This window comes from Gossypium arboreum, chromosome 5 (genome assembly GCF_025698485.1).
Source record: "Gossypium arboreum isolate Shixiya-1 chromosome 5, ASM2569848v2, whole genome shotgun sequence".
Lineage (NCBI taxonomy): Eukaryota > Viridiplantae > Streptophyta > Magnoliopsida > Malvales > Malvaceae > Gossypium > Gossypium arboreum.
Window position 1 is genome coordinate 75,202,276 of NC_069074.1, and position 18,331 is coordinate 75,220,606.

At 38.3% G+C, this 18,331-nt stretch overlaps 1 protein-coding gene across 1 annotated transcript; it reads right to left on the reverse strand.

Annotated features, from left to right (window-relative positions):
* Nucleotides 1-3,751: 3,751 nt before the first annotated feature.
* LOC108451654 (uncharacterized) lies at nt 3,752-5,487 on the reverse strand. Its single transcript, XM_017749319.1, has 3 exons — nt 5,281-5,487; nt 4,735-5,041; nt 3,752-3,978 (listed from the first exon to the last, which is right to left on the reverse strand). The coding sequence occupies exons 1-3, from the start codon at nt 5,485-5,487 to the stop codon at nt 3,752-3,754; spliced, it is 741 nt and encodes a 246-aa protein (XP_017604808.1).
* Between the last annotated feature and the right edge of the window lie 12,844 nt (nt 5,488-18,331).

Below are 18,331 nucleotides of genomic sequence, written 5' to 3' on the forward strand. Positions count from 1 at the left end.
TAAATATGTTGTAATGTAAGTATGTACGGCCGTGCGAAAATGGCTCGAAAAGGGAAGCATGAACTTAGACTAATTGCGGGTTGTATGTGTATATTTTGTGTCATGATGTGGCTATGGCTTGGAAATGGGAATGTTGGTCATATGATCAGCCATTGGCATGGTTAAAATGATCATATATGAACCTATGTATGGTAAGGCTAGTTGAATCATGGAGACCACCAAATAGGTAAGTCCTATCTTAAAACAGATGCTGCCAGCTGCAGTGGCATGAATGTGAAAAATCACCAAAATTCATAGGAATGGAATTAGATAGTGAATAAGCTATGTAAATGAACCTTGATGAGTCTATTTTCATATGGAAGAAACGAAACGGTCATAGGAGTTACAGGTTAAGAGATATTAAGGCTATTGTGAGACAGGGCCAGAATGGTTTCTGGGTTCCCTGTCGCAACTTTAAAAATTCACTATAAATTATCCAAAAAGAATTAGGAGATATACCTTATATGTAAAGATTCCATTTTGAGTCTAGTTTCATTAGAAACAAACGACACCAGCATTAAAGCCCTGTACAGAGAGATATTCAAGTTATACCGCGCGAAGGTCAGAGCAGTCGATCCCTGTAACAGGGTAACTTTAACTAATAAACTGTACCAATTGGCCCGACCAAAATCCTAGAAATAAATCCATGGATGGATATATGAGTCTAAATTCAGGGAAAATTTACGAAACCAGTTTCTGAGTTTTGAAACTCGAGATATGATTTTTAAGGCGACAGTGACGCAGTTTTCCAGCCTGACTGGAAATGTCAAATTGGTGGGCAAAAACATGTGAACTTGGTTTGTTAACCCTCGGGTCCGACACCGGCGATGGTCTCGGGTTTGGGGTGTTACAAGTATTACCCCTAAAGAATACTAGAGTCATTAGAGAAAGAGATTTGGCATTAAAAGAAAAGAAGGGAAAACCGAAAGAGTAGAATCAACCAGGGACTTACCAGTCGATATTCAGCCAACCACCAAATAAGGGAGAAAGAGTTGTGAAAGACAAGAGAAGAAGAAAAGGTAAATATTTGGTTTAAAAACAACAGAGAAAGCAAATGCTAGAGGCCGAAAAAAAGAAAGGAAGAAGATGGGGGTTCGACAAGGGTAAGGAAATACAGAAAGAAGGTGAGGAAGAGGGAAAAAATTGATCTAGCAACCTACACAATTGAAGAGCCGCCCAAAAGGTCTGATACAAAAATGCATACAAGTCACAAGTGGCATTCGGCTACCAATAAACAACAAAATCGAGAAATGACAAAAGGAAAAGAGAAGAAAAATAGAAAAGAGGTGGGACTATCGAATTGAGAGCACAAAACCAAAAGAAATTTCGGCACCAAGTTGCCTAGCCATCCTACGACCAAATGGCTTAGGAGAGTCCTCATTCGGCACCACTACTACCACAACTTCCAACTTCCTCGATTCTCTCCTAATTTCCCTTTTCACCAAACTCAAACCGATAACTCCCTCATCCAATCCCACTATTCTCTCGTCAAATTCGGCTATTCACTCCCACACAACCACTCCACCCTAAGAGTTTTGGTCAACCTCAACCACCTACCTTGCGAGAGCAGCAAAATATTACTCCCTTGCGCTTAGGGTAGTTCAAACTCAAGACCTCTAGACACACACCATACGCCACATGCCAGATGACTAGCAAGCCCTTCACGCCATGCAGCATTCATATTAATTTAGAAGTCTATTAGCAGTAAACAAGGGTTTATTCAAACAGAAACTAAAATTTTCTCTAAAGCCTAGTTTTGAACCCAGGTCCTCTCAAACTACTAAGGACCCTTAACCACCATAACACATAAATCTCATGCAACATAACATGTCATTAAAATACTGAAGATTTAGGGCATTACAACTCTACCCCCTAAAAGATAATTTCGGTCTTGAAATTTGCCTAATCAAAACAGATGAGGGAAATGTAGTCGCATCGCCTCCTCGGGTTCCCACGTAGCTTCTTCATGACTGTGATTACGCCATAGCACCTTAACCAGTGGAACTGACTTCCTTCTCAGAACTTTCACATCACAGTCTAAAATCTGGACTGGCTCTTCCTCAAAGGTCAAATCCGGTCTAACCTTAATCTCCTCAGTCGAAACAATGTGTGTAGCATCAGAGTGATATCGCCTCAACATAGAGACGTGAAATACATCATGAATCCAGTCCAACTCTGGAGGTAACTCAAGTTGATAGGCAACCGGTCCCACACGTTTCAATATACGATATGGCCTAATGAACCTAGGCCTTAACTTGCCCTTCCGACCAAACCTCAATACCTTCTTCCATGGTGAGACCTTAAAAAACACCAAGTCTCCCACTGAATACTCAATCTCCTTACGCTTCATGTCCGTATAAGACTTTTGTCTGTTCGAAGCTACCTTCAGCCGATCTTAAATCAACTTCACCTTGTCTTCAGTATCAAAAAATAAACTCAGGGCCCAGAATACGCCGCTCACCCAACTCAGTTGAAGAAGAAGGAGTACGACACCTACAACCATATAATGCCTCGTAAGGTGCCATCTGTATGCTAAACTGGTAGCTATTGTTGTATGCAAACTCTGCCAATGGTAAGTAATCCTCCCAACTGCCATGGATGTCAATTACACAACTCTTTAACATATCCTCCAATATCTAAATCACCCTCTCCGACTGCCCATCCGTCTGGGAATGAAACGCAGTACTGAAGTCCAAACTTGCACCCAATACGTCATGTAACTTCTTCCAAAATCGAGAGGTGAAGCGAGGATCTCTATCGGATATGATGGAAACTGGTACCCCATGCAGTATCACAATTTTAGACATATACAGCTTAGCCAACTTCTGCAATGAGTAATCTGTATGAACGGGTATAAAATGGGCAGATTTAGTTAGTCAATCAACGATGGCCTATACTGAATCCTTCTTAGTAGGCGTTAAGGATAGCCCAGTAACAAAATCCATAGTTACTCTCTCCCACTTCCAAAGCGAAATCTTAACTGGCTGAAGCAACCCTGAAGGCAACTGATGCTCCGCCTTAACTTGTTGGCAAGTTAGGCACTCACTCACAAAATTAATAACTTCATGCTTAAGCCCTGACCACCAATACAACTCCCGAAGGTCTCAGTACATCTTATTCCTGCCAGGATGCATGGCATAAGGACTACTATGCACTTCCTGCAGTATAGACTACCTCAAATCAGTATCTTTTGGTACACAGACTCTCCCATGGAAACAAAGTACCCCTTCGCTATTCATCCCAAAATCTAAAGTTTCCCATTCTCAATTTGTCGGAAACGAGAACCCAGTGACTCATCCTCCAACTGCTTACTTTTAATCTATTCAATCCACGTCGGTTTAACTTGAAGTTTGGCCAGTAAACTACCATCTTCGAATAAACTGAGACGAGCAAACATCACCTTCAAATCAGTAACAGGCTTATGGCTTAGTGCATCAGCTACCACATTAGCCTTACCAAGATGGTACTCAATCGAACAGTCATAGACCTTAAGCAGCTCGATCCACCTACGCTGCCTAAGGTTTAGCTCCTTCTGAGTTAGGAGATACTTGAGGCTTTTGTGATCCGTGTAAATGATACACTTCTCACCATACAGGTAGTGCCTCTAAATCTTCAGTGCGAAAACCACCGTTGCCAACTCCAAATCATGTATCGGGTAGTTCGCTTCATGCATCGTAAGCTGACGAGACGCATATGCCACTACCTTACCCTCTTACATCAACACACATCCTAAGCCAACATGTGATGCAACGCTGTAGACAGTGAAGTCCTTTCTAAAATCTTGCTGTATTAAGACAGGGGCCTCAGCCAAAACTTTCTTAAGTCTCTCAAAACTTTCCTGCTGCTTATTAGTCCATTTAAATAGTACCTCTTTACGCAACAACTTAGTCAGAGGTGCAGCAATCAACAAAAATCCCTCAGCAAACCATCTATAATACCCTGCCAATCTTAGAAAACTTCAAATCTCAGATACTGACTTAGGTTACTTCCAATCCAGAACCGCTTCAATTTTTCGAAGATCAACCCAAATCCCCTCAGCAGATACCACGTGACCTAGAAAAGTTACCTCACGTAGCCAGAATTCACACTTGCTGAATTTAGCATACAACTGCTTCTCCCTCAAAATCTACAGAACAACCCGAAGATGTGCATCGTGTTCCTCCTCAGTCTTTGAATACACCAGGATGTCATCTATTAACACCACTACGAATCAATCTAGATAAGTCTAGAACACTCAGTTCATCAAATCCATAAAAGCCACTGGTGTATTCGTTAGTCCAAACGGTATCACTAGGAACTCGTAATGACCATAACGAGTCTTAAATGATGTCTTGTAGACATCAATCTCCTTGACCCTCAGTTGATGATACCCCGATCGGAGATCAATCTTAGAGAAGATCGAAACTCCTCAAAACTGGTCAAATAAATCATCAATCCTCGGTAGGGGGTACTTATTCTTGATAGCCAATTTGTTCAATTGCCAATAGTCGATGCACATCCGCATGGTTCTATCCTTCTTCTTCACGAATAAAATCGGTGCTCCCCACGGAGACACACTAGGGTAGATGAACCCTAGATCCAGTAACTCTTGAATTTGTGTTTTAAGCTCCTCAAGCTCCTTCAGTGCCATTCTATAAGAGGCAATAGACACCGGAGCTGTACCAGGCAAGAGCTCTATTCCAAACTCAACTTCACGGTTAGGAGGTAACCTCGGAAACTCATTGGGAATAACATCCGAAAAATCCTTTACTATTTTGATATCTTTCATAGACGAAATCTCAGAACCTGAAGCACTGACGTAGGCTAAATACGCCTCACAACCCTTACGCACCAATTTCTCAGCCCTAGATGCAGAAATCACATTTGACAGATAATTCCAAAGCTCTTTAATTATAATTACCTTACCACCCTTTTCAGTTCTCAGTATCATCTGCTTTGCAACACAATCCAAATTTGCCTGATGCTTAACCAGCCAGTCCATGCCCAATATTATGTCGAATTCCTTAAAAGGCAATTCCACCAAGTCAGTTAAAAAGATCATTCCTTGAACCTCCAAAGGTACATCCTTAAATAATTTGTTCACTCTCACTGACTACCCTGATGGACTCAACACGGTAACCTCACTCGTAGTGTTTTTACATATCACACCGTACGCCTTAGACATAGTGCATGCAATATAAGAGTCCGTAGACCCCACATCAAGAAATGCAATGTAAGGTATGCTATGAATAAAGAACGTACCTGTAATAACATTTGGGATGTCTTCGTCCTCTCGGTGACGTACAGCATAAACCAGTGTTGGCTGCCTCGCCTCAATATGTCTAGCACTTTTGCCCAGTGCTCCTCGACTATGGCCTGTATCATTTCCACCTCTAGCCAGACCACGGCCTCTCGGTGGCTGCTGATAACCTCTTGTGGCTTAACAATACCCATACCAGTAGCTTGCATCTGATCGGGCCTCCATGGACAATCCTTGATATGGTGCTCTAAAGATCCACACCTCAAACATACCCCTATCCGTACCCAGCACTCGTCTTGATGGCGTTTCCCACAAATAGTACAAGGTTGCGGCCCAAAAGTAGCAACAGGGGCCCAACTCTAACTGGTCCATCAAACTTGGCCTTTTTCTTAGGCCTCATAACTAAACCTGAGGGCTCCCAAACCCTCTTATTTCTACCTTTATCCTTTTCGCGATTATGGCACTCAGCGCGCTTCATATTCTCAGTGATCTTCGCCTTTTCCACTAACACAGCAAAATCTCGCTCCCTTTATGGAGCTATCAAAACTCGTAGATCATCTCTGAGGCCATCCTCAAAATACATGCAACGCTCATACTCAGTTGCCACCATGCCTCATGCATAGTGGCTCAATTACAAAAATCTGCCTCATATTCAACTACGGACTTATCCCCTTGGGTTAGACTCAGAAACTCCCTTCTGCGGGTATTTACATAGCTAGATCCCATATATTTCCCTTGGAATGCATTCTTGAAAAACTCCCAAGTCAATCGATCGGGCTGAGTACCCTCTTTCAATGTAAGCCACCATTGATAGGCTTCACCTCGTAGTAATGAGACCGCTCCTTTTACTTTTTACTCGGGAGTGCAGTCGAGGTCATCCATGATCCTCTCTGTGGCCTCAATGCAATATTCAGCCACATTAGGGGCAACTCCAGTGATACCCCTAAAGATCTCAGCCCCATTAGACCTGAGACGTTCCATTACCGACCCACGGCCCACAGTACCAGTATTGGGCCTAGTGACCTTCTCCAAAATTCGCAGCATAGCCTAGGACAGTGTGTCTTCCCCAGCTGCCCGATCATGTGACCTAGTCTTAGTCACAGGTGAATTCGAAGCATGGCTTAATGCTGAAGACCTAGCTCGAGCACCTCACGGCCTTTGCCGCAGCCTCTTGTACCTCTTCCACAGTACCTCTAGTGCTCATTATGTAGGTATTATCTGTATTAACAGTTTTATGCATCAGTTTTACCGTTCCAGTGTTTATTAACGAATGTTTTATAGAAAATAGCATCAATAATTTAGAGTCGTTTGGTTTCACAGCTCGTAGTCTTACTACAGTTTCAGGTTACCCTAATAAAGGTTTCATTATAGTCTATTATCTATGATAATCTCAATATTTCAGTTAAAACATATAGTAGTTTTAGAGAACTTATAGGATCAGCGCCGAAGACTCGGTAGACCACACATTCAGAAGTATTACTTCAAAAATTCTTTACTATTATTTGAAAACAGTTCCTTTGAAAATTTATGTCTTTTTGAAAAACCCAAATCCACAGCCTAGTTTTGCAACCTGGATCTGATACAACTAAATGTAACACCCCAAACTTGACCTAGACATTATGGCCGCATCTGCAGTGTCACATTGAAATGAGTTTTGAAAAACGTAGTTCTATTAGTGAAGTTCGTTTGTTTTAAAACGTCGTTTATGATCCTTATGAAAAGCTATCTTATTTTATTTATTTGTTAAATTATAGGTTCATTAAGCAAAAAATGATTCATACGAAATCGTTATTACGCTTTAAAACATTGTTCGTTACGGAAGCTTTTGAAACCAGTGAAAACCATTTACCTTTTTAAAACCAGAGTCCTACATCTAACAGATATAAATCAATTTAAATAAATCCCCAAATAAAATGAAACTTTAAAACAACCTTATTACATAAAATTTACCCATATAAAACTACTTTCACTAAATTCAAACAAAACATAATCATTGGTGTGGCCATCTCGAGTCCCTCGCAGCATCGGCCTCCCTAAGGATTACCTGCACGTATAGGCGGAAAAGGTGAGTTTTGGAAACTTAGTATGTAATTAAAATTTATCAAACAGTCAAACATACTGTGTTGAACAGTCTGGGCCTAATCCCATATCAGTTGCAATATCAGTGTGGGCCTTAGCCCAATACAGTAACAGTATCAGTGTGGACCTTAGCCCATTTCAGTACAATATTAGTAATGCATACAAAGATCCTACCCATGTATCCTGTACATTGCACTCCGTCCAGCCTTACACTCCATGTGGGGATAAAATTGACCCACCCATCCCTACACTCCAGAAAATAGTATCGGACTCGGCACTAACAGTATTTGTAGCAGAGCTACTAGTATAGGCTTATAGCCTTTCAGTACACTTCCTCCAATATCATATATCCCACCCCCCATGCAATGCAACACAATATAAATGTTCATACAATAAAGATGGCATGCTCAACAGTCATACAACATACAGAGGTATATCTATCATTTACCTCATAGGGATATAATAGTCATTTCATAGATTAGGGTCAGGATATACTTACCGACTGCCAGTAGGTCAACAATCGTCACGAGCGACCCATGCAACCTTAACAGTTTTAACAGCAAAGATAGGCTCAAGCCCCTACTACAGTCCATGTGGGCCCAATAGCTCGTGGCCCATTAAGCTTAGTAATGGCCTTGGCCGTGTGAACTACACAGCCTGGCCCATTATACTTCACACATTTGTGTGATTTACCCGTGTGGGAACCACGAGCCCGTGAGGCCCACACGACCCATTTCAGCCCAACGTGGCTCAAAACGACCTACGCCCACGAGATCGCTCGTGGCGGTCTCTACAGTCACATGCTCACGCTTATGCGTTTAGATGACCACATGGGCAAACGCCCGCCCGCATGGCATCAATGGTAATAGTTTTCTGGCTTTTTCCATTTAACGATTTAAGTAGTGTGATTACACACCTGTTGTGAAACGTGTGCTACAACCAAGAGTTTCCCAAACCTACATTCAGTCACGATAATGCATTAGTCAATTAATACTAGGGTTAATCACCCTTCCCTATTCCCAACTTAATCTATCATCCAATACTTGCCTTGAATGAAGAAGTGATTAGCCCTGTTAAAACTATTGACGAAGGTTTGATAAAGAACTCCTTGATGAACACTGCATAATAAACGGTTTTCATTAATCATGTTTACTTATACATGATTAGTAACATAGAAAAGGGCATTCGGCCAATACTTAGGATTCCAAGCCAAAATACCTCAGTCTAAAAAAACAACAACGAAAACATTACCTTCAATCGAGAGACAAGCGAAAGATTCTGGTCGCTTCTGTAACACTTGCGCACTTCTCTACCCTCGATAAGTATTACCCCTATAGAATACCAGAGTCATTAGAGAAAGAGATTCGACATTAAGAGAAAAGAAGGGAAAGCAGAAAGAGCAGAATCAACCAAGGACTTACCAGTCGATATTCAGCCAACCACCAAAGAAGGGACAAAGAGTTGAGAGAGACAAGAGAAGAAGAATAGGCAAATATTCTGTTTAAAACAATAGAGAAAGGAAATGCTGGAGGCCGACAGAAAGAAAAGAAGATGGGGGTTTGACAAGGGTAAGGAAATACAGAAAGGAGGTGAGGAAAATGGAAAAAATCGATCTAGCAACCTACGCAATTGAAGAGCCGCCCAAAAGGTCTGATGCGAAAATGCACACAAGTCACAAGTGGCATTTGGCTACCAATAAACAACAAAATCGACAAATGACAAAAAGAAAAGAGAAGAAAAATAGAAAAGAGGTGGAACTATCGAATTGAGAGCCCAAAACCAAAATAAATTTCGACACCAAGTTGCCTAACCATCCTATGACCGAATGGCTTAGGAGAGTCCTTATTCGGCACCACTACTACCACAACTTCCCACTTCCTGGATTCTCTCCTAATTTCCCTCTTCACCAAACTCAAACCAATAACTCCCTCATCCAATCCCACTATTCTCTCCTTAAATTCGGGTATTCACTCCCACACAACCACTCTACCCTCATAGTTTTGGTCAACCTCAACCACTTACCTTGCGGGAGCAGCAAAATATTACTCCCTTGCTCTTAGGGAAGTTCGAACTCAAGACCCCTAGACACACACCACACACCACATGCCACCTGACTAGCAAGCCCTTCACGCCATGCAACATTCATATTAATTTAAAAGTCTATCAGTAGTAAACAAGGATTTATTCAAAAAGAAACCAAAATTTCTTTAAAGCCTAGGTTTGAACCCAGGTCCTCTCACACTACTAAGGACTTTTAACCACTATAACACGTAAACCTCATGCAACATAACATGTCATTAAAATACTGAAGATTTAGGGCGTTACAAAACTTACCATTTTGTACACATATCAAATCCACACTCATATGTACCTAATTTACCATTTAACATTTAACATCATAAGCCATAAATACCAGCTACATTTTTAATACCAAAATGACCATGTTCAACTTCCATCAAAAGGCCACATACATATATCCACATATCAACCATTTCAATCAATCAAAATACCAAATTTACAAGCCAAAACATAGCGGCTAAAGCATCAACCAAAAACACCTATATATGTGCATGTTTATCTAATTATCAATTAACTTGGTTTCATGCCAAAACATAACATAATTGATACATAATAAACATACCATTTTGACCATCTAAAGATACAGATCTAACCATATCCAGATGGTTCCAACAATAAACATGTATACAAACCTTATTTCAATCATGCACATCTATTCAAAACCTTTCCAAAGCATACCATATCTTGACCATGTTGAGGTCAATTCATCATATATCACTTTGGCCATTGAAACATGCTTTAACGCATTATCAAATTAACACATATGAACAAGGCCCCAAAAGTACCAAGGCTACATCACCGCAAATGACATATACATGCCAAACCTATCAACTAACATTCAATCAATCATCAACCATAAGTCCACCTATACATGCCATTCTAACCTTAACCAAGACATCAAAATCTACCGATATAATTTTTGGATAGAGTGATGGATCTCCAACGAGCTTCCAACCCGATCAAGCTTTCGATAATCTAAAAAGTAAGGGAAAAAAAATTTCGTAAGTAATGAATGCTTAGTAACCTTGTATAAACTTTACTCATATCAATCCATTTCAAATTTGAAATTTATACGTATCAAGAATAATCTTATACCAATACCACAAGATTCATGATGTAACACCCCTTACCCGTATTCAACGTTGGAACAGGGTATGAGGCATTACCTGTAACACCCCTAACCCGTATCTGTCACCAGAATAGGGTTACGAGGCATTACCATATAATACACATCATTCATATACATTTATACATTCATAATCAATATCCATTCAACTCATCCACAATGTCCCTTATAAGGTCCTATGAGACCTTAAAACATGCTTAAAAGTGGTTCGAGACTAAACCGATTGCATTTGCAAACTTTGGGGAACTTATAAAATTTTCAATCATTCACAGGTCACATGCCCGTGTGAACAAGCCGTGTGCCTCACACGGCCACCAGACACGCCCGTGTCACAGACCTGCCAAAACAGGGCATACTTACTGACTTGCACCACACGGCTGATGACACGCCCATGTGCCATGGCTGTGAGAAAACTGGAGGGGTTACTGACTTGGGTCACACGGCCAGCCACACGCCCATGTGCCAGCCCGTGTGCCACACACGACCAATAGACACCCCCATGTGTCTAGACCGTGTCAAACCTGTAGGGTATACTAACTTAAATTTGAAGGGTACCCCAGGGTGTAAACCCCTAACCCGCACCCATTGCCGAAATGGGGTTACGAGGCATTACCGATCATAAAACAATTCAGAACAGACTTTCATTTCAAAGTTAATCCTCTAGTAATAATTATTTTTTTTTTTAAAAGCAACTAACATGCTTCCATCCTATAATTCATATAATTACCAAGATTTTATTTAATCAATACAACAAAGAATCATGAAAATCGGATGTTAAATTCATAATCAAATATATGTCATTTACATAACAATCATACATTGTACTATAACAATTATGGCACTCAGATAATTTAAATATAAAATATCTATTATCTTACTATTTTATACACATACTAATTAGTAAGCAAACACATATCATTCCATCTTATAAAATGATATATTCCATTATAGCATTTGTTTACCTAAATACAACACTTGTATATCATAAATACATGTAAGTAATAATCCACTTAGCATATGCCAAAATATATCATCAACTTAACCAATTAAACCACTCAAATAAATTATTCAAAACGTTCCATTAATGAGTCATTGAAAACGATACATATCATATTCAGCTCATGTCTATTTGGCAACCAAAATTTACTTATACATATTAATCGATTTTCAAATAATTATCAAATCCATGTAATCAAACATATCATTATTTTATAACATAAGCATATCCCAATGTACCACAAATGAATAACATTCATTTTACTAATTATTGCATTACATATTATAACTCGAACACAAACATCATTTACTCCATAACCGAAATACCTCCTTTTATCAATATACATATATATCTTGAGTTAATAAATATGTCATACCATTTCTTCTTGTGCAAAGATTATATACATATATGCATGCAGGTGCCGAATCACCAAGATGTCTATAACCCTTTCACATATTTTCACCATATAACCAAGTTCGCAAGTACATTATACTAACTTCCAAATCAATTCATGTTACAAGTTATGCTTTATAAGAATAAATCAATAACCAAATGTAAACATATGTTCAAAGCATGAATCTTACATTCCATGTAATAAACATATCAAACTTATATCATGTTCGGATATAATCAAACAACCTTTAATACCAAATCACATTTAACACATTGACCAAATACAATAATCAAATTCACATATACCTTTACCTATGCATACCATAGCCGAATCAACCACATTTTCATCCATAATCATTAACCATTTCAAAGCATATAATACCTACAGCAAATACTATACATTCATAGCATGTAACATTATAACCATGATGTACATAATCCATAAGCAACATAACCAAATTCAAACATAAAAGTTAAGCCATTTTCGCATGACTTAGATTACATGTAACCATAATTCAAAATTTCGAAGCATAATCCAGCTATACATGCCATAGATTCGGAAATTCACTTATAAAGATACCAAAGACAGTCGATAGTGTGATAAGCTTCTCTGACGATTCCCGAGCTCGCAACTTGAATCCAAAATCTATGAAACAAAGCTAAACATGAACACACACAGAGTAAGCTTCCATAGCTTAGTAAGTCATAAACAAGTAAACACCTAAATGACATAATCAAATCTTTTAAACTAAACCAAATTTTACTATCATAATTACTTTAAATCTTAAGCTTACAATTTCATGTATTTTGTATATACTTTCACATATAAACTGTTCATGGCCGAATGTACATATACATATTCTGATAAACTATCATTCGATTTCCAAGCCAAAATATCTTTATCATAGCTAGTACATATACACTTTGTGCATATATTCATAAATCAAAGGATAACAATCACATACATATTTACATTATATGGCCGAATACACACACACACACACACACATATATATAAGCAAAATATCTTTCAATTTCAAAGCTAAATATCATTATGTGAACACATATACATATACTCGTCAATCAAAATATAACATCATATGCACATACATAACAAAGGCCAAATATACTTCACAAGGCACACATGTTCATATTAGTAACTTACTTACCTAATTTCAAGTAGGTAATAAATCAATTCATACCTGATCATTTTAGTTTTTTTTTGCACATTCGATCACAACCTGTCGCTGCCCGATGAACCATTCAGAATTGGATAGGACACTCAGATAATCACACATATTGTACAATGCCAACATCTAAGACATGGTCTTACATGTAATCGCATATTGATGACACTGTTCCAGACAGGGTCCTACTCGCACACATATATCGAAGTCACATATCGATGCCAACGTATAAAACGTGGTCTTACTCGCACACATATATCGATGCCATTGTCTTACTCACTCATCAGATATCGGAATCCTATATCATGACATATGTATTCTAGCTATTCATAAGGTTCATACGAGGCTTTCGGACGTCGTAACTTGGTCGAAAAGAATTTATAATCATGGATGCCAAACTTGAACACATTCGACTATTAGGTATATATATTCACATATTTAATTTCAACATGTATAATTTGCATTTAATTAAAATTGACAACATCAACTCGCTTATAAACTTACCTCGGACGATGTAAAACAGAGCGGGACGACTAGTCGACAACTTTAGTTTTCTCCCGATCCAAATCTGATTTCTTTGGTTCTTAATCTAAACATATTCAAATTAAACTTGTTCAAACATATTTTCATTCAATTTAGTCCAAAAACACATAAATAGGCAAATTACTATTTTACCCTGACATTTTACACTTTTTACAATTTAGTCCCTATTACACAAAACACAATATATGCAAAATTTCACTACACCCATGTTAGGCCGAATGTTCCTAGTGTTCATACAAGTCTAGATATTTCATTTATTTCACATTTTAGTCCCTCAATTTATCATTTTTGTAATTTAGTCCTAATTACTCAAAATCATCAAAAACTCTAATACAAAACATGTTAACACAAAACATATCTTTCATATTTCATCATCAAACAAAAAAAATCACAAGCTTTAAACAATGGCATAACTCAAAATATTCACCAAAATAAAAAATTCAAGCATGGGTCTTGTAGATAACTTAGCAATGATCTCAAAAAAGTAAAAAATTATCAAAAATCGGGCTAGTTACATGCCTTAATCAAGATCAAGCATGGCCGAAACCTAAGCTTCCTTTTCTTTTCTTTATGTTTTCATATTCGATCACAAAGAAAAATAATGAACATGTAACACCCCTTACCCGAGACCATCGCCGGAGTTGAGCACGAGGTGTTACCAGACTTATCTTACTTGTTCGGGGCATAAATTTTTTTTAAAAAAATTAATTCCCTCGCATTCATCCAATAAATCCCAAAAAAGGGCCTTTGAGGCCATAAAACATGCAATTAGAATGGTTCGGGACCGAACCGGGAAAATTAAAAAAATTTCAATTACTTACACAAATCAAAACAATTTATTTCACTATTTATAATAAAACTGTCCATCTGCGTAATAGTCACTAAATTAATTATAACTCGAGTTACGAAACTTGAAATTTAAATCCATAAATTTTTCCTAAAACTAGACTCATATATATTATTACCATAGTGTTTTCAAAATTTTTGGTTTGGCCAATTAGTACAGTTTATTCATTAAAGTTTCCCCTATTTTGCAATTTAGCGGACCTGACCTCTCTTCACTAAAAATTGATTATCTCATTATACAGAATTCAGATAATGTTTCCATTTGTTTCTAATGAAAATAAACTCACTAAGGAACCTACACATATAAATTATGACTTATAATTCTTTTTTTTAAATTTCTAGTGATTTTCTAAAGTTGGAACAGGGGATCACGATGTAACACCCCGAACCCGAGACCATCGCCGGTGTCGGACACGAGGGGTTAGCAAGCCAAGTTCACTTGTTTTGCCCATCCATTGGACATTTCCAGTCAGGCTGGAAAAACTGCATCACTGTCGCCATAAAAATCATATCTCGAGTTTCAAAACTCGGAAACTGGTTTCGTAAATTTTCCCTGAATTTAGACTCATATATCCATCCATGGATTTATTTCTAGAATTTTTCGTCGGGCCAATTGGTACAGTTTATTAGTTAAAGTCACCCATGTTACAGGGATCGACTGCTCTGACCTTCGCGCGGTATAACTTGAATATCTCTCTGTACAGGGCTTTAATGCTGGTGCCGTTTGTTTCTAATGAAGCTAGACTCAAAATGGAATCTGTACATATAAGGTATGTCTCCTAATTCTTTCTGGATAATTTATAGTAAATTTTTAAAGTTGCGACAGGGAACCCAGAAACTGTTCTGGCCCTGTCTCACAATAGCTTTAATATCTCTTAACATGTAACTCCTATGACCATTTCGTTTCTTCCATATGAAAATAGACTCATCAATGTTCATTTACATAGCTGATTCACTATTTAATACCATTCCTACAAATTTTGGTGATTTTTCACATTCACGTTACTGCAGCTGGCAGCATCTGTTTTAAGGTAGGTCTTACCTATTTTGTAGTCTCCATGAACCAACTAGTCTTGCCTTACATAGGTCCACATATGATCATTTTAACCATGCCAATGGCTGATCATGTGACCAACATTCCCATTTCCAATTCATAGTCACATCATGACACCATATATATATATACAAACCGCAAATAGTTTAAGTTGATACTTCACTATTACGAGCCATTTTCGCATGGCCGTACACATATACATCATAACATATTTAAACCAACAAGGGGTAGTCCTATACATGCCATTTCAAGTTCAACCAAGAATTTATACCAAAATGGGGGCTTGATAGTGTGGATGACTTGACTTCAACGATCCCGAGTCCGATTGCTATCGGCGAAATCTAGAAAACCGAGAGCCAAAGCAATGGAGTAAGCATTTTTATGCTTAGTAAGTCTCAAGGAATATAATCAACTCTAATTACAGCAATACATTCACATAGTTAAATGCATCATTTCATTAATGCACATTCACATAATCATACTTACTTCACCATCCCAACTCTTATGTTCATACACAAATAACGGCTTCATTAAGGCCGATAACTCGTTCCATCATAGGAGCGGATATTCACACTCTTACTCCTAGCGCATAAGCACACACCGCACTTACCTTGTCATTGGGAAATTTCACAAGTGCATTAGCTGAAATTTTCCAGCAAGCTTATAATTTTCAAATCACATACCTTGAGTTTAACCGGATGTCGCTACTCGATCAATCGCCTTGGGACATAGCCGGTTATGGTAACCCGCACCAAGGCCTACGGGACTTAACCCGGATATCACGATTTGCACAAATGCCTTGGTCTTAGCCGGATAGAATGACTTCGCACGAATGCCTTGGTCTTAGCCGGATGTAGCCACTAGCACAATTGCCTTGGTCTTAACCCGGTTATAATTTCCAGCATAATTGTCTTGAGGCTTAGCCCGGATATCATTCAATTTCTCATGCACACATACATCAATAATCATTGGACATACATATTTATTTTCGTTACTAAGGCTCAAACACAATTATAATCACTAACATAATCGCCTTGGGACTTAGCCCGGTATCATTCGAATACTCATACACACATAAATCAATAATCAATACATCCATATTTCATTCCACATAATTCAAGTAAGGTCACTTCTTGAGGACTTACCTCGGATGTTGTCGAGCGGCTTTTACGGCTATTCGATTACTTTTTCCTTCCCCTTGTCCAATTGTGGCCCTCTTAGCTCTTGAGCTAATTCAAACAAATTCAATTTATCAAAACCTCATTGTGCTAGCTTATGGCCGAATATGACAAGGAATTTAAATGGTCATATGGCCACCCTTTAGCTTGAATACACAATGGTCATGCACATTTTATACTACATCAAGCAATTCAATACAATTTATTCGAGCATCAAGGAAAAGCTAAGGCCTTCATTAGGCTACCCAAGGCGAATATACTTGTCCATGTTGAGGCCAATTATGCACTTAATACCACACAAAAACAGCATGCATTTTACTAGTTAATGCTTTGCATATTGTAGCTCAAAACTTACAATATAGCATCAAGCACTCATATGTGTGCTAGGCAGAATGTGCTTACAATTTCACAATTATTCTTCAACATCTTCTTCTTTAAACAAACTTATTCATCACTTCCTTCATAACCAAAACATCATGTGCAAACATATATATACATATATGAGCATGGCGAATTTCAAGGTGTCCATAGCCATCCAAAACACAAATTTTAACTAACATGCAAGAAGCATGAACCATGCTCATGAATGCATCATGGCGAATATGACAATCATGCTCCTTTTCAACTTCAATCATGATAAAACAAAAGAAAGCTCAAAATCTTACTCAAGAGTAGACAATCCATCATTGCATGCATCATCATCAAGCTTCACACTTAGCATGCAATGGCTTTATCACCATAACAACTTTGGCCAAATACCATTTCCATGGCTTAACAAAGATTTGAGCCATGGCTAACATGCACATCAAGTTAGCAACCAAAACATGCATGAAACTCCTAACACAACCTCATACATACCTTAATCTTGATGCAAACTTAGCCAAATCTCCTTCTAGATCTCTTCCAAACCAAGCATGAAGCAAAAATCCTCCTTCTTCCTTAGTTTTGGCTCAAAGAAAGGATGAACAAAATTTTTTCTTTCCTTCTCTACAACTCACGGCAATGGGGGGGATTACCACACTCACACACATTTTTTTCATTTTTTATCACCCATACACCTTTGTTTATTATTTCACCCTAATGCACCAACAAAACATGTTTCATGACATGTTTAGCCCATCCTCCTTGTCATGGCCGGCCACCACCTATAAAAGGGGAATTTGACATGCAAGTCCATTACTTTGCATGCATGCTTTAATTAGTCATCACACATTTCCTATCATACTTTCAAAGTTCATTACTAAGTCCTTTCTTGTGGAATTCACCCTTATAACACTAAATCAATCATCATAAAATGTCATACATGAGCACACACATATTATAGGCATCAAAATAAATTTTTAATTATTTTTATGCCTCGGTTTTGTGGTCCCGAGACCACCTTCCGACTAGGGTCAATTTTGGGCTGTCACAACTCTCCCCACTTAAGAAATTTTCGTCCCGAAAATCTTACCGTAAATAGGTTTGGATATCGCTCTTTCATAGAGTTCTCGGTCTCCCAAGTAGCTTCTTCTATCCCGTGCTTGAGCCATAACACTTTTACTAGCGGAACCGCTTGTTTCACAACTCTT